Here is an 18,462-nt window from a genome sequence, read left to right on the forward strand (position 1 = left end):
TACTGCTAATTTGATGTAATTTTGCTCACATGGATAATTGAATATTAATCAGATGATGTCATCACGCTGCTGTGCTGTCAGCCAATCGCTGCGTTGCTGATAATGATTTGGAGGATGGATAGATCTGTCCTTCACAACACACTCAGATCTCAGATCAGCTTATCCAGACATTCTAATCTGATTCATGAACTTGTTTGAAGAACCAAATCAGCGAGAGATCAGTTATGAAGATGAACAGATCCAGGATCTGCCAAATCATCTTAGATCATTTAAGCGAGGTACGAAGAACAGACCCCAGGTGTGGAGTGTGTGTATTGTCATCTCTGACTTGTGCATGTTGTTGTCTCTAGTGTGTGTCGATGTTTCTCTACTGTGTGCGTGTGTGTATGTGTGTTTGAGTTGTTCATTGTGCCTCTGGCATGTGTGTTGCTATGTTGTTGTCTCTGGTGTGTGTGTGTGTGTGTGTGTGTGTGTGTGTGTGTTGATGTCTAGCACTGGTGTGCAGCTCACTCTTCAGTCCAGCAGAGACGGTTCTGACGGACGGATGATTGTGGGCCTGTTTGGAGCCGCTGGAGGCCTCCTACTACACACACACACACACACTCATTATATAATCTGAAGTAAGCTTGTTTGATATGTCAGGAATGCGAGTGTGTGTGAGCTGTCACTCATACCTGCGTATCCCGGGCAGCACAGTGGGCGGGACCTGTGCAGGGCGAGATGGAACACAAGGGGGCGGAGCTACAGCTGGCTCCAATGTAGTGGGTCTGGAGGGAACAGGCGGAGCTCCGAAGGCAGGGGAGGGGTTTAGAGAAGGTGGGGCTGGAGCACCGGGGGTGGAGCCTCGCACTGCAGGAGGGCGGACAGTGGGCGGAGCTGGCTTACGCTGAGACGGAGGACTGAGAAGAGAAACACACACACACATCTGTCAGTACACAACACCATGCAGAGCTCTGTACAGAGGTTGGAGGAGGTGTTTTTATTCAGGAGGAAACACCTGGAAAGCTAAGCTGCATTTGCCAATGAGATGCTAATAAGGGAATAAATCATAACACTGCTCATTACATATTTACTTAATAATACATTAATCAATAACGAGCACTGACAAACAGCCAAAACTACATTATATGTGTGTAACCTGGGTTTGTTGTGTCATCCACCAGCGGTTTGTGTGTTTAGGAGATTGTGTTTATCTTATTCCAGAAAGCTGGGTTAACTTACCATCTGCTGAACCCTGAACTCTTGATTAATTAACCCTGCTCACCACAAATATGTCTCTTGCAAAACAACTGGTAAGAGTTAGCTAATTCGACCTCCTGAAGATAACCACGGGTTAATGCGCACACGGCACACACCTAAAGGCATTTTAAATAAACAATAACAAAATTCGTTAGTTCATAAAATTAAACGTCACCCTCCCTTTTATTGCAATGAAAAATGTAACTTCTATTTAACATCCTTTTTGAGTATGTTAACCATTCATGCATTTAATTGTCCTGCCACAATAATAATGTGTATTGACTAGTAGCCTATATAAGGCTTAAAGAAATTGCAATCCTTCTGGTGCTAGAAGAACTCTGTCCAAAGTTAGTTTGTTTAATAAATAAAGAAATGAACAATGCTTCACACCAAACTATTTAATTAAACATATTTTTGACAAGTCATGTCTCTTAGCACTCTTCCATCTCTTTGGTCTGCTTGGGTCACTGAGGTTTCCTCTGGGTCAGGCTGCAGGTGGGGTGTCATCATATAAGGCAGGAAAGGGTATCCTTTGTCCTCCAGCAAGTAACAAATGTAATGATTCAAGTGTATAATACAAATACAGTAAAACAAATAAACATTGTGTAAAGCAAATGTATCCTGTTGGAATGTACGTCATAATGAAGACTTCCTGAAAATCAGCCATTTAGCCTCAACACAGTGATGAGATGGGGTCATCACTTATGAGCTGGTAAGTGGAAGCAGTGTTGTGTTTTATAGTTGAAACACCAAAAGATTAAGGACAGAAAATTAAGTTGTACCTACACATTTATACTATGAACAGATGTCATATTATCAGTGTCCTTTAGCGACCTATAGAGCTTCAAAACCGACTGCAATTAATGTACACAATAGCATGTGGAAACCTTATAGGGCCATGAAACCCCCTGGTTTCAGCAGGGTGTTTTCACACCTCTACTTTGGAAAAATTCAGAAAAGTGGGCGTGTCCAGCTCTGTTTAGGGGGGAGTGTCGGAGGAAGAAAAGAGGCTTGGTGTGGGAGTGTCTATTTGGGCACGCGCTGACTTTCTGAGTCAAAACACACACACACACACACACACACACACACACACACACACACACACACACACGCATGCACGCACACACACACACACACACAGGGGAGAAAGTGACTGTGTTTACATGGACTTCTGTAGTCGAATTATTTGCCAAATTATTAAATGGTGGACTTTAACTGCAGTTTGGCTCTTTCATTCAGGGAATTCATTCATGCCCCTCGCGACAAACGAGATATTTGATTGGAGGATCTGCTCTAAGCGTGTATTTTTCATGCAATGTTTGATACCGCACGGCGAATGAGAGAAAAAAAACCTCAGCATTTCCCGGAAACTTAGATGCACACGGCAGGTAGCGTCAGAAAGCCGCGTGTGTTATTCCGGTCACTTAATGCGGTGAAAATTCTACACGAGGTTAAAGTTTGGTTGTGGTGCTAACATGTTTACACTCGTTGCAATAGTTAGTTCAATATGAACAAATTGAATAAACAGAGCACTGGTCGCTCACTTACCAAATCTGTAGAGACAGAACAATCACCAGCAACTAGAGCCGCGTCTTTATTAAGAGGAGACGAGCAGCGAATCCGGATCTCAGCGTTTGCAGATGAGAACAGCTCTCAGGTAAACTATAATCCTCCTTAGACACGTAGGTTATTGTTGTCGAGCGTCGCGTACACTGTTAATCCACACGTGACTCCAGCTGAGCTCTCACAGAGAGAAAATGAAAACAAAACTTCACTGCAGCAAACTATAAATTTGCTTGAAATAACGCAAAAACAACCAATTTACACTTTTTAGTGAAATATAGGTGTCCTAATAGTGTTTTTAGCAGTGTGGGACACATATACCACTGTCAACAGCTCAACACATGTGTTTTGGTGTTTCGAGACCCTTTATTATAAAATTATATTAAAAAATATATCAAGTGTGTGTATGTGTGTGTGTGAATAATGATTATATATAACTACATCCTAAAATGTAGATATATTTTCCTACAAAAGACAAAGCTGCCATTTCTTATAACATTATACATAAGCTACAGAAATATGTGAGAGTGCAGAAAGAGAAAGAGAGAAAAACATGAGATATCTCTGCAAGATTCGAACTCACTCCGCTCCGCGCTCCATTGAGTTATTGCCGCGCTCTGAATCAGCTGTGTAATGATTTGCAGTGATTTATGACCAAGGAACTGTACAAATGTGTATAAAACAGTTCAGTGCCAGGCATACTGTACAGATGGTCCTACACGGTATTACCACATTGTACATTAAATGCCCTGCTGTGAACACAAAGAGCTGCACTGAGCGGTATGTTAACCATTGTAAGCGCAGACCCATGGTTTGTCACGTTTGATTTAAAAAGGTTTGTTAAAGGGTCACGAAACACCAGAACACATTTTTTGAGCTGTTGACAGTGGTATATGTGTCCCACACTGCTAAAAACACTATTAGGACACCTATATTTCACTAAAAAGTGTAAATTGGTTGTTTTTGCGTTATTTCAAGCAAATTTATAGTTTGCTGCAGTGAAGTTTTGTTTTCATTTTCTCTCTGTGAGAGCTCAGCTGGAGTCACGTGTGGATTAACAGTGTACGCGACGCTCGACAACAATAACTTACGTGTCTAAGGAGGATTATTGTTTACCTGAGAGCTGTTCTCATCTGCAAACGCTGAGATCTGGATTCGCTTGTCGTCTCCTCTTAATGAAGACGCGGCTCTAGTTGCTGGTGATTGTCCAGTCTCTACAGATTTGGTAAGTGAGTGACCAGTGCTCTTTGTTTATTCAGTTCGTATTTTATTCGTATCAAACAAACTATTGCACCGAGTGTAAACATGTTAGCACCACAACCAAACTTTAACCTCGTGTAGAATTTTCGCCACATTTTGTGACCGGAATAACACACGCGGCTTTCTGACGCTACCTGCCGTGTGCATCTAAGTTTCCGGGAAATGCTGAGGGTTACTTTTTTCTCTCATTCGCCGTGCGGTATCAAACATTGCATGAAAAATACACGCTTAGAGCAGCTCCTCGAATCAAATATCTCGTTTGTCGCGAGAGGCATGAATGAATTCCCTGAATGAAAGAGCCAAACTGCAGTTAAAGTCCAACATTTAATAATTTAGCAAATAATTCGGCTACAGAAGTCCATGTAAACACAGTCACTTTCTCCCCTGTGTGTGTGTTTGTGTGTGTGTGTGTGTTTTGACTCTGAAAGTCAGCGCGTGCCCAAATAGATACTCCCACACCAAGACTCTTTTCTTCCTCCGACACTCCCCCCTAAACAGAGCTGGACACGCCCACTTTTCTGACTTTTTCTAAAGTAGAGGTGTGAAAACACCCTGCTGAAACCAGGGGCTTTCATGGCCCTTTAAATACATTAATGATTCTTTAGCGGATTCAGTTTAGCGGCTAATTCGTATGAGTTCAGTCGTACGACACTGTACCATTTTAAAAAGAAGGCGTGGTACCTAACTCCACCCCTAAACCCAACTGTCATTGGGGGATGAGCAAATCGTACTAAACTGTACAAATTAGATCGTACGAATTCATACGAATTAGCCACTAAATAAAAACGTTATGAATTGCTGTGATTGCGTTGGTATGTCACATAACCTGCTTTCCCAGGTGTTGTCGACCAGTGTTGTGTATGTGTGCATTTGTGTGCGCGCACCTGGGGTCAGTGTGTATCCAGGTGTCGTCCACCGGCGCGGGCACAGGTGTGGTGAAGGTGGATGTGCTGATGTCCCCGATGATCTTCAGAGCCTCTTTCAGAGCGTTGTACATGCGGAGCATCTCGTCCCGCCGCTGCTCCTGCTCCGCCGACTCCTCCATCAGACTGTTCTGATCACCTGACGAGTACAGGTACGCCAGCAGCTCCGAGTAGATGAACTCCTTCGTCTGCGCACACACACACACACAGTCAGAATAGTCACACACAGGACCACAGAATGCTCTCTCTCTCTCTCTCTCTTTCTATATATAAATATAAATATGACACACACACACACTGGGGCGTTTGAGGACTCACGCTGTTGATCATCAGGTGCATGATGGTTTTGGGCATCAGGTCTCGGATGCTCTTGTTGACGATGCTGATGTACGAGTCCACCAGATTACTGATGGTCTCAACCTGACGCTCCAGCTGAGGGTCCATGGAGAGAAAGTCTGCTGACACGTCCCCGTTCTCCACCTCACACACACACACACACGCAAACACAGAGAAGTTAATCACATATGCACAAACAGATCAATCAAACACACACACACAGGGCTGGTACACACCACACAACAACCCCTGAAACCCAGCTGTGCCGTTGCCTCCTGTCTGAAACAGAAAGCTGCTCGTGATGAACACACCAAACAGACAAACACTGACTGAAGGAGAGTGTGTTCTGCGTCTGCACTGTGTTTCTGCTCCAGCAGGGGGCAGTATAATCTGTTTTTTTTTGTTCTGCAAAGGAGAAACCAAACACACTCGTGTGTAAAGCGCAAACACAGCAGTGTTGAGCTCATGATCACACGGCAAGTTACTGAATTGATCCACATATTGTATTATTTGATACATTTTTTAGTTTTCATTACATTTTGAGCATGAAATCCACACTGAATCCACCCTTCTGATGGGATCAATTTAATCCAGGCTTTTTGGATCAAAGTCAGTGCCGGCCCAAAGCATAAGCGAGCTAAGCGGCTGCTTAGGGCCCCATGGCCACCAGGGGGCCCCCAAGAGTGCATGAAATTATTAACTTTCATTTTGTTTTAGTTTGTTGGAGAGTTTGGTTATAGATTATGGGTGGGGCAAATATATCAATATGCTCTGGCGCCAAGAATTGATATTTATCTAAATGTACAAAAGATCTGAATTAATTAATCTAATCTGACAGCAGCCATTTACCGCTGTGACTGCAGTACACCCAGCAGCTACCAGGTGGCTCTTCCCGTAATGGTGGATCAACAATACATCAGAGACGCACCAGCCTTTTTAAACACTGATAGATGAGCCATTGCAATTGTGAAACTTCATACAGGAATATGGGCTCACACTATTGAATTCCACCAAAATATATAAAGATATCAATAGGACAAGAACACATAATTTGAAGGGTTTTTCATTTATTTCACCCTTGCAGACCTTTGCAAAGTCTTGTAGATGGTATTTTTGCTGAAAATTTTAGATAAATTAAAAAGAAAAACTTAAAAATAATTCTCTTTTTAAATTGATGAGTAAATAACTAATGTTCTCCACTGCTGGAGGCATTATAAGTGCTCAGAGGAGTCTGTGCTCACTTTTCTGAGCATTCCAATCAGTTACTGTTCTTAAAGAAAATATATTAATCTAGTGGCAATGCAAAATTTTGCATGATTAAAAATAAACCAGGGCTATGCATAAAATACATCAAATAGGTTGGCCAAGTTGTAATAAATGTCTTTAGTTTACATAAAACTAGAAAGCAATACATTGCTATTTTAACATGCACAGTTGAAGTCAGAATTGTTAGCCCCCCTGTTTATTTTCTCTAATTTCTGTTTAACAGAGAACAGATTTTTTTTCAACACATTTGTAAACATAGTAGTGTTAATAACTCATCTCTAATAACTGATTTATTTTATTTTTGCCATGATGACAGTAAATAATATTAGACTAGATATTCTTCAAGACACTTCTATACAGCTTACAGTGACATTTAAAGGCTTCACTAGGGTAATTGTGATGTTGCTGCTCTGACTAATTTAGAGATGAGGCCTCTATCTCTGCATTTTTCAGCTTGTTGAACAGTTGTGTGCTTTTTTTTACACAGTTGCAATATATACATGTGCTATAAACATGTGCTTTTAATGAAAGAAATGCATCTTGTAACTTTTTGATGCATTTTTGACTCTTCATATGCAAAGATTTTTATATATCATGGTTGGTTTTCTTGTGATCAAATTTCACAGCCATGTACTATGAATCATTGACAGTTGGTAAATACTGCAAAAATTCTTTTCCTTTTTATTGTTTTTGTCTTGTGTCTAGTCCAAATATGTAAAAATTCTTAAAGAATAAACATTTTCTAGAAAGATTTTCTGTAGAAAATGCTTCTTGATTTAATTTGATTATTATTTATTATTATTATTTAATTTGACAGCTACAGCAAATAAAATTGATAACGCGTGTTTTAAATTTAAATTGTGCAAATAATCAAGGATTAACAATAATTTATCATATTGTCTGCACTAAAGGGGCCCTAAATAAAATTCTGCTTAGGGCCCCCTAAAGGCTTGGGCCGGCCCTGATCAAAGTGAACCAAATCCTACTAAAAAGGTCTGAAAAACCCAAATTAAAGGTTTGATCTGGATCAAAACCAAGATTGGATTACGTGATCTAATCTGATTATGTCCATTTTTTCTTTTGAAAAACCCATTTTCAAGATTTGATCCAATCCCATATCCAAAATCCTAGTGGATTACTATTGAAAAACCGGGCCCTGATGATAATCTGAAGTCAGACCAACAGACCAATGAAGCCAAACAGTCGAACATCAGCTTGGTGTGTCCTGACCCTTAAACACACACACACACACACACACACACACACACACACACACACTCCTGTACCTGGTCTTTCTCAGGATAGACTCCCGCTCTGAGGAAAGAGGCCTTCCAGCTGTCCACATCCTCCTGAGTGGCGCAGGCCAGCTCGATCTGACGCAGGTCTTTATACACGTTCCTGAAACACACGGGCACACACACACACACACACACACACACACACACACACACACACACACACACACACACACACTCATTAGATTGAAAATAGAATAAAATTAAAACCAGCAGCGTCTCCTTCATCTGTGCTTATGAGACAAACACTAGACCAAATAAACCACACACACACACACACACACACACACACACACACACACACACACACACACACACACACACACACACACCTCTGCTCGGTGTTGAAGATGCCGAAGGTGTGTTTGTTGCTCATGAAGCTCTTCTCCACATCCCGCAGCTTCAGGTTATCCAGCGGCAGCATGAACTTCTTCTCCTTCTCCTGGAAACACGAGCGCAGGTGTGATTTCATCAGTCACACACACACACACACACACACACACACACACACACACACACACACAAACACGCTCGCACATACACACACACACCTCCTCATCCTTGTACCAGGACAGAGACTCCGCCGTCAGCACGAACCAGTAGTCTTTGGAGCCGCCCTTCATGATGCTGATGTTGATGGTCAGCCAACCACGGCGGATCACCTGAGCAGAGGGGGCGGGGATATGATAATGAGCAGGAGGAACAGGCTAATCAGAGGAGGCAGAGATTGAGTGGATGCTGACGTACCTGATTGGGAACGGCTTGCTTCTTAGTGACATCTCTGCTGCTCTGTTGCGCACTGAAACAAACACACACACACACACAATGCATAAAACACAACCATAATCACAGATACACACCATCACAAAAAGACACCAGCTCACACACACACACACACACACACATAGATGGACACACATACACACAATCCCAGACACACAAAGACAAAAGCATACACAACCACACACGCACACACACAATCAACATCAATAGGTGAGGTCAGGGCCAAAGGTCAACCGAGGTCAGGGATCACTCACTTGGCGAATCCGATGAAGTCCTCGTGGTTTGTGTTGATGTAGGAGAGCTGGACATCGATCAGCAGCATCATCTGAAACACACACACATACAATAATGATAATCTGAGAGATTTTATGAAGACCTGTGTTCAAATATTCCCAAATCACCTTCACAGTCATGCTGAACAACCATTATATTATACTATATTACGTTATATTATATTATATTATACTATATTACGTTATATTATATTATATTATACTATATTACGTTATATTATATTATATTATACTATATGATATTATATTATATTAATATTATATTATATTATACTAATATTATATTATATTATATTATATTATATTATACTTATATTATATTATATTATACTAATAATATATTATTTATATTATATTAATTATATTATATTAATTATATTATATTACATTATATTATGCTATATTATATTATATTATATTATATTACATTACATTATATTATATTATATTACATTACATTATATTATATTATATTATATTGTATTGTATTGTATTGTATTATATTAATTATATTATATTACATTATATTATGCTATATTATATTACATTATATTATATTATATTACATTATATTGTATTATATTATATTAATTATATTATATTAATTATATTATATTAATTAAATTATGCTATATTATATTATATTATATTACATTATATTATATTATATTATATTACATTATATTATATTATATTGTATTATATTATATTAATTATATTATATGAATTATATTATATTAATTATATTATGCTATATTATATTATATTATATTACATTGTATTATATTATATTATATTATATTATATTGTATTATATTATATTATATTATATTATATTATATTATATTATATTATATTATATTATATTATATTATATTATATTATACTATTCATTAATTTTCTTTTTAGCTTAGTCTCTTTATTAATCAGAGGTCGCCACAGCGGAATGAACCAACAACGTATCCAGTATATGTTTTACACACCAGATGCCTTTCTAGCTGCAACCTATCACTGGGAAACACTCATACACACTCATTCACACTCATACACTACAGGCAATTTATTTAATCAGTTCCCCTATAGCACATGTGTTTGGACAGTGGGGGAAACCGGAGCACCCGGAGGAAACCCATCAACAATGCAAACTACAACGTACTGCAAGCCTTGCTCATCAAATAAAAATAAAACATAGATTACAAAGGTGTATCAAATTAATCAATCAATTAATCAAATCATTGATTCTTTCTTCAATTCATATTTATTAATTTCATAAAATAAATTTAGAGTTAAAAATTTATAAAAATATATTTTATTTCACTTATATATAAATTTATATTATAAATCAAACTTTTTAAAATTATTTTGTGCATCATGTAGAGCTGTGCATCTATGGATTTGCTCTTCAGTGTTTGGACTCTTAGTAGTGATTATTAAACCACACTGAACTGAACTAATCTGAACTGAAACTCTGAAAACTGAACTACTCTGTTTACATTTATTATGACCATTTATGTGAAGCTGCTTTGACACAATCTACATTGTAAAAGCGCTATACAAATAAAGCTGAATTGAATTAACTTGCACAGATTATTCACATGATGAACATGACTGTGAGCCGGACAAATAAATGCTGTACACTTAGATTTCAAGCAGACCTTACACAAAGCAAACAAAGAGAAATCAGAGCACAGAAAGAAATCTGCAACGCGCGCACACACACACACACACACACACACACACACACACACACCTGGTCTTTGGTTTTGGTCTCTCTCTCTCTGACATATATTGTGATGATTCTCTCCGTCTCTTCTCTCAGCCGAGGATACAACTTCAGCTGGAACACAAAATAACTCTTAGAGCTGCTGACACACACACACACACACACACACACACACACACACACACACTTAAATGAGTTTTACTACCGGTTTGATAAAACCTCCCACACCCACTCTGAACTGCTCTTCACACCATCATTAACACCTCCACCACCCGGTGGACGGTGGCGCTGACATCTGTGGTCAACAAATGTGATGAATGGAAATACACAGGTCTGTGCGTATAGACCTTTACAGTCTATGGTATAGACATATAATGTACTGCTGTACAGTAACGTTTCATTTGTTTATTTCGGTTGTCTTCATTTTAATGGTTTCGTTTCGTGATCAGCCTCACTGAAGTGGGCGGGTTGTGTGACGTTTGATTCGGGGATGTTCTATGGGCGGTGTTTGGGCTCGCAGGGCAAGAGGAACCACGAGGCGACGTTCATTCACAGAACGCAAGTTTCTGGAGGACACATACATCTGCAGAAGTGAGAGCAGATAAGAAGGAGCAAAGCCAGAAGTCACTTTGTAGGCAAACATCAGAGCTTTGAATTTGATGCGAGCAGCAACTGGCAGCCAGTGCAAACGGATGAGCAGCGGAGTGACATGTGCTCTTTTAGCTTCATTAAAGACCACTCGTGCTGCTGCGTTCTGGAGAGGCTTGATAGAGTTAGCTGGAAGCTCGGCTAGTAGAGAGTTGCAGTAATCCAGTCTGGAGAGAACAAGAGCTTGAACCAGGGTATCTGCACATTTTTTAACAGAAAATTTAAGACCTTTTAAGACCTTTTTAAGTCCTCTAAAATGAAAATTTAAGACTTTACCTAAAAAAAAAAAAACAGGAAAATGTTCAGTGTGAACACAGAATGATGTGGTGAAGTATGGCGGCAAATCTATGGCGGCAAATCAATGGCAATATAAATCGAGCGCAGCGGTGATGTTTGCGCGCGAGGAGAAGTGAACCGTGAGCAGATTACTTGGTTGACTTGGTTTACTTGTTATCTCTAACGCTATTGGCTACTGTGCCTTTCCGGAAGTTAGCCGGGATTGGACGCAAGTTAAAAGATCATGCCGTTAAATATATATACAATTTGCAAGTCATAATCATAAGAAACTTTCTGAGAACTTTATGAACTTTATGAGGATTCAATCTCAAGAAACAGTCAAATAATATCCAAAATAATGACTTGCATTCTTGTAACATGACTTTCTGAACCCATTTGATTTGTCCGTGCAGCACTTGTCTGGTTTGTTGTATTTTACTTCATTATTAACCACAACAGCAGTGCTCATTATTACACTTGGGGATGATCTTTCTAGGAAATATTGTCTTCAGAAGAGTTTATTTGCGTTTTAGATCTTTATAGATAATTATAATTAATTTATCTTTATAGATAATTGTTAACATTGTTTGTAATATAGATCAGTGTAAAATATATATATCTATATATATTATATATATTTTTCAATCTCATTTTTAGTTAATGATTGAATAACCTGCATATAAAGACTTCAATCAAAAATGATTAGCCCAATTAAACATAAAAAATACAGTGACAGACATTCAGATGGGTTTTTATCGCCACCTATTGAGCAACAATTTAATTTCTACAATCTTCGTTTGGCTTTACTCACTATCCATTACATCATTCCACTTCAGAGGCATACAAATACTACTTTCTATACGACAGGCCCACATCTTAAAGGTCACATATGCAGTTGAAGTCAAAATTAGTAGCCCACTTTTTTCTTGTTTTATTTCGGCAAGAATAAAAGCTGTTTTAATTTTTTAAAACCCATTTTAAGGTCCATATTATTACCCTCTTTAACCTATTTATTTTTTTCGAAAGTCTACAGAACAAACCATCGTTATACAATAACTTGCCCAATTACCCTGCCTAGTTAACCTAGTTAAGCCTTTAAATGTCACTTTAAGCTGTATAGAAGTGTCTTGAAGAATATCTAGTCTAATATTATTTACTGTCATCATGGCAAAGATAAAATAAATCAGTTATTAGAAATGAGTTATTAAAACTATAATGTTTAGAAATGTGTTGAAAAAAATCTTCTCTCCGTTTAATAAAAATTAGGATAAAAATAAACAGGGGGCTATTAATTCAGGCGGGCTAATAATTCTGACTTTAACTGTATAGTGGAATAACAGACTAATGGCAATATATTTACTATAAACCTTTGTACTTTATGCACTGCATGCATGTATAGCCTATTTTGTATACTATTGTCCATCCAATTTATTCTGACTTGTTCTTCACAGAAAATGAGTCAAGGACAATGAATTTTAGAAAAAAAAAAAGATTTTTGTAAATTTGAACACGTTTAGTTTGAGTTCAGTTTAAATGTAGGTGCTAAACTTCATCAAATGGTTCAAAACACATTTAAAGTCTGAATTATTCGTCCTGATTTAATAGCCCATGTATATTTTCCCCAATTTCTGTTTAATGGAGAGATCTTTTGCCACATGGTATAACTCTCTCTTTCTCTCCCAAGTAATAAAGTTTGTTACAGAAATATATCTCATTATTTTGATATGTCATTATATGACTTGGTCATGATGGTAAGAATAGGTATTATTATGAGATTAATTATTACAAAAAATATCTCATTATTGAAAGTAAGTCTCCACCTATTATTACTGAGAAAGTAAGTCTATGTTTCACACTGTGACATTATGATAAGATTTCCTATATAATTTTATTTAACGGGGAAACTAGCTTACCTGCGTCCAATCCCGGCTAACTTCTGGAAAGGTAGAGTAGCCAATAGCGTTAGAGATAACAAGAAAACCAAGTCCCGCCCTAGGACTCACAAAAATCTAAACTGTTTCGCGAGCAGAGAGAAGAACCAGCGAGCGAGCGGAGAGAACTGATCGCGCGCGCGCTGTAGGCATGACCTCGCTCGCGAGAGCGTACATCGTGCGCACAGATGATAATGTGCACGCGCGGGACTTGTTTTCTCGCGCTGGATCAGTTGAGCGCGCGCGTGAAGATCCCCTGTGCGCTCGCGAGCTGTAATTTTCTCGCGTGTAGACCTGTAATCTGCTCACGGTTCACTTCTCCTCACGCGCAAACATCACCGCTGCGCTCGATTTATATTGGCATTGATTTGCCGCCATAAGACGAGTCGGACATGATATTTAAGATCCCACATGAAATTTAAGACCTCCTTATGGAAAATTACAGAATTTAAGACATTTTCAGACCTTAAAAATCGAAAATTTTATTTAAGACATTTTAAGACTTTTTAAGGACCCGCGGGGACCCTGTTGAACAAGGAGTTGAGCTGCATGTTCAGATAGGAAGGGTCGGAACTTTCTGATGTTATGGAGTGTGAATCTGCAAGACATATAATCCCGAGCCATGGTTGATCTGGGGTCTGTTCTTCGTACCTCGCTTAAATGATCTAAGATGATTTGGCAGATCCTGGATCTGTTCATCTTGATGACTGATCTCTCGCTAATTTGGTTCTTCAAACAAGTGAATCAGATTAGAATGTCTGGATGAACTGATCTGAGATCGCCGCGTGTGTTGTGAAGGACAGATCTATCAATCCTCCAAATTATGATCAGCAACGCAGTGATTGGCTGACGGCACAGCAGCGTGATGACATCATCTGATTAATATTCAATTATCCATGTGAGCAAAATTACATCAAATTAGCAGTAAACGGCTTGTTAAATATAAAACGCAATAACTTTACACCTTTGTGGTGAGCTGCAGGCTTTACACTTTCATGTGTCAAGAGTATTCATCATGTATTTCAGTGCATATCAGTGTATTGAGTTTTACATTTAGAAAAGATTTTCTTCATTATAGTAGCCGTTTTTTTAATCGCTGTATGGAATAACTGGTTGTTTACAAAAGCATTTTGATATTGGTAAAGGTGTCTGCAACTTTTGTGAAGCATCAAATCACCGTCATATTAACTGTCAAAACCTGTTTATGACTGCATTAATGTATTATTACTTTATATATATATATATATATATATATATATATATATATATATATATATATATATATATATATATATATATATATATATATATAGTAAAAAAATATTTACTCTTTTCCCAAGAGTATATAACTACTGTAAGAAAATATCAGAATTCGGAACACACTTTCTGTATTATCTTTGCTTGAACTGAGCCGATCTAATCCTGTTTATATGAATTGAACCTGCTCTCGACCAGGTTTGACCTAGCAAAACTGTTGCTATGACAACAACTCTCAGATCAGCTTTGAAGAACAAAACGACCCTGGATCATGTCAAATCGTCAATATCCAAATCCAGCTAACTGAGTAATCCACGTACGAAGAACGGACCCCTGAGCTCAGACAATCATCATTTTAATGAACAGCCACAAAGCCAAAAAGAACAAAATCTGCCGTATCCTGTTGTGTTACGAGCCCGTCTAAAAATGCAAGCAGTTTCACGTTCTCCAGAGAGCTCGCCGCGTGTCTATATCTGAAAAATTGAACTTTCTGAGCTCAAATTATTAACATGTGCGTGATTATTAAAGTGCTCTGATATCTGATCCTTTCAGAAAGGAACAAATGTAAGAGTGAAGCACAAAAAAACCACAGGAGAAGTCAGAAAAACAGCAGCAAATGATGCTTCTGCAACCTAAAACATGAACACACTGCCATGTTGAACTGTTCTCTTCACCTTCTGGACTATTATGAGCTGGGAATGATGGAGTGACTCTCTAACAGAGGCTACAGATGCTGTTGAAGATTACAGACAGAGATGAGGGACTGTGGGCTATATTTCCTGTTGTTTTGAACTCAAATAAGGACTAAATGTCTGCTGTGTGTAGTTTTTCTGTAAGTGGTAACATATCAGGGACTGTAAGGGTCTGTATGTGTTCATATATGTTCATTTATGTATTTATTTTATATAATTTCAGACGTTACAGTATGCTATTTCACACTGATCTGCTGTTATAATCAGATCATACTGATGAAAGGTTAGTAATGAACAATTATACACAAGTATTGATGTGTGTAAAGTGTCTGTGTTGTGAGAAGTGCTTCTCATATGATATGTGAATGACCCGTACAGCTTTACTGTAGACATTTCCTCTAGTAAAAATGACATCATCTGAAACTTCGTCGTACACCATGCCCACCACTGGTACACTTTTAGCAGTGGAAACGCAAGCCTGATAAAGGTGACCAGTACCAACCTGCACCGTACCACTTAGTGGAAACGGGCCATTAGACCCCTGGAGGTTAACACTGAACTCAAGCAAAAGTGCGATCAGGACTCAAATGTATTCGCGGTCAGACACTGGATTTAATTGCATAAGTGATCAGATACTGGACTCCAGCATAAGCACAATCAGACACTGGACTGTGGTGTACGTGCAATCAGACACGGGACTCGAATGTATGTGCGGTCAGATACTGGACTTAATTATAAGAGCAATCAGATACTGGACTCAAATGTATTTGTGTTCAGATAATGGATTTAACTGTAAGAACTATCAGACACTGGACTCCAGCATAATCACAATCAAACAGTGAACTTATTCACAAGTACAGTCAGACACTGGACTCCAGTGTACATGCCATCAGACACTGGTATCAAGTGTTAGCATGGTCAGACACCAAACTCTAGCATTAGCATGGTCAGACAGCGAACTCTAGCATTAGCATGGTCAGACTCTTGGCATTACTCCTCTACCTTCAGTGTGCTCTGCCTGACCGTGTTGATCAGCTCCTGGATGACCAGGTCGATGCACTTGAGGCACGGCTCCTTCAGCTTTATCAGCTGCTTTTTCACGATGGCCTCGAAGGCCAGATCTGGGGTGAAGAGCCCCGTCCTGAGGTCACACACACGCAAAGCACACACACACACACACGCACACACGCACACACAAAATACTTACAACATAAACAGACAGACAACATACATTCGCACACACATACACACAAAAACCACAACACAACACAACACACACAGCAAAAAACAGCACAATTCCTCAGGTTCACAGGCTAATTACACTGATTAGCATGTGTGTGTTTACAGTGTGTGAGCACTTGCCTGACTCCGTGAATGTTCTTGATGGCGTAACTGATCTCCCTCCGCAACTCCTTCTCATCAAACTCCGTCTGAAACACACACACATACACACACACACACACACACACACACACACACACACACACACACACACACACACACACACACACACACACATCATATACAGAGGTTATTTTAAACAAAACTAAAGCTATTGGTCTAAAAACATTTTGTTAACCGAAATAAAATTAAAAACTCACAATAAATGAAAAACTGAATGAAATAAAATAATAATCAGCAACAATAAATCATCGTTTTCAGCTTATGATGATTCAGAGCTCGGTGTTAGCGCACCTTCACCAGCTCGAAGGGGAAGCGCTCGTGGAAGATGCGGTTTATTCGAGCTCCGCCGGAGAGTTCCAGAGTGTCCACCTGATCTCCAGAGCCCTCGATACGCTTCTCAAAGTCCACACCGAACTGCTGGACCATCCTGAACACACACAGGTATATTTATATACAGCTGGAGAAATAAGTGTTAAACACGTCGCCCTTTTTCTCAGGAAACGTATTCCTAAAGGTGCTGTTGACTTAGAAATTTGGAAAAAGAAATGACGCAGGGAAACAGCATTGAACAGATGAAGAAAGGGAGGTGTAGTTCTGCAGTGAAAGCCCAGACAGCAGCTGAAATCTCTCAGTAGTTCTTCAGCAACCCTCTGCCCTTCCTCAACTGCTTCAGTCCAACATCTACATCAGCAGGAGGATGAAGATCAAACCATTTCAGCAAGACAAAACACAGCCGAGGAGACTCTCAGATGCTTTCAGAGAAAGAAAATCAAGCTGTAGAATGGCCCAGCCCATCACCTGACCCCAATCCAATAGAGAAAACAGAACAAAGCTCAGATCTGACACACGAGATTCACAGAAGCATCAAGATTTGGACACTGAGAAACTCACACCTGAGCTATTTCAATTGTGTGTGTGTGTGTGTGTGTGTATATATATATATATAAACTCTGGAATAGCCTTCCTGATAATGTCCGAGGCTCAGACACACTCTCTCAGTTCAACACTACAGTAAAGACCTATCTGTTCAGTAAAGCGTACACTCCTGTTTCACACTGCAAGCGTAAGCTACAAAACTGGTTGATGGATGATGTGATCTCGCTGTGTGCTGTGCAGCTCAAGCAGAGGAAGAAATCTTTATTCAGCTTTGTTTTATGTTCACTCAAGTTATTCCAACTGGGAGCTGTTTGCACTTTAAACCTGACAACACGAAAATAAGTAAAAGAATGGCATGCATTGATCACTTTTGTCCATCTCATCCTCTGCACGAGCAGCTGCTGTGGTGGTCATGGAGGAGTGGAGAGCATGAGACTGATTCCTGTGACGCACCAGGGACAGGGAGTCTTTGCTGAGGTCGAGTCTTCTCCAGCACCTAGACTGCAGCTCTGCACAAGACGTTTGGCCAGAGGATGGTTTCTCTCCAGGTTTTTTAATTCTTTACTTTCGCCAATTGTTAAAAGTTTATTTCCCTCTTTGCTGTCGCCACTGGCTTGCACAGTTCAGGATCTGTAGAGCTGTGCATCTATGGATTTGCTCTTCAGTGTTTGGACTCTTAGTAGTGATTATTAAACCA

At 39.1% G+C, this 18,462-nt stretch overlaps 1 protein-coding gene across 3 annotated transcripts in view; it reads right to left on the minus strand.

Annotated features, from left to right (window-relative positions):
* Window positions 1-252: 252 nt before the first annotated feature.
* LOC147847108 (dynamin-2-like) overlaps window positions 253-18,462 on the minus strand; it is a 27,045-nt gene continuing 8,835 nt past the window's right edge. For 2 of the 3 annotated variants that reach the window (XM_087237924.1, XM_087237926.1), the window contains 13 exons: window positions 17,181-17,316; window positions 16,848-16,915; window positions 16,488-16,626; window positions 10,709-10,795; window positions 8,920-8,990; window positions 8,630-8,681; window positions 8,434-8,544; window positions 8,215-8,324; window positions 7,874-7,985; window positions 5,304-5,465; window positions 4,947-5,173; window positions 675-899; window positions 253-583 (listed from right to left, as the gene is read on the minus strand). In XM_087237924.1, coding sequence (XP_087094050.1) covers window positions 514-583; window positions 675-899; window positions 4,947-5,173; window positions 5,304-5,465; window positions 7,874-7,985; window positions 8,215-8,324; window positions 8,434-8,544; window positions 8,630-8,681; window positions 8,920-8,990; window positions 10,709-10,795; window positions 16,488-16,626; window positions 16,848-16,915; window positions 17,181-17,316 — 1,570 coding nt within the window. In that variant the 3' untranslated portion in view covers window positions 253-513. The remainder of the gene's footprint in view (window positions 584-674; window positions 900-4,946; window positions 5,174-5,303; window positions 5,466-7,873; window positions 7,986-8,214; window positions 8,325-8,433; window positions 8,545-8,629; window positions 8,682-8,919; window positions 8,991-10,708; window positions 10,796-16,487; window positions 16,627-16,847; window positions 16,916-17,180; window positions 17,317-18,462) is intronic. The other variant, XM_087237925.1, reaches the window with a different exon arrangement.

Source organism: Danio rerio, chromosome 1 (assembly GCF_052040795.2).
Source record: "Danio rerio strain M-AB ecotype USA chromosome 1, GRCz13ab, whole genome shotgun sequence".
Classification (NCBI taxonomy): Eukaryota; Metazoa; Chordata; class Actinopteri; order Cypriniformes; family Danionidae; genus Danio; species Danio rerio.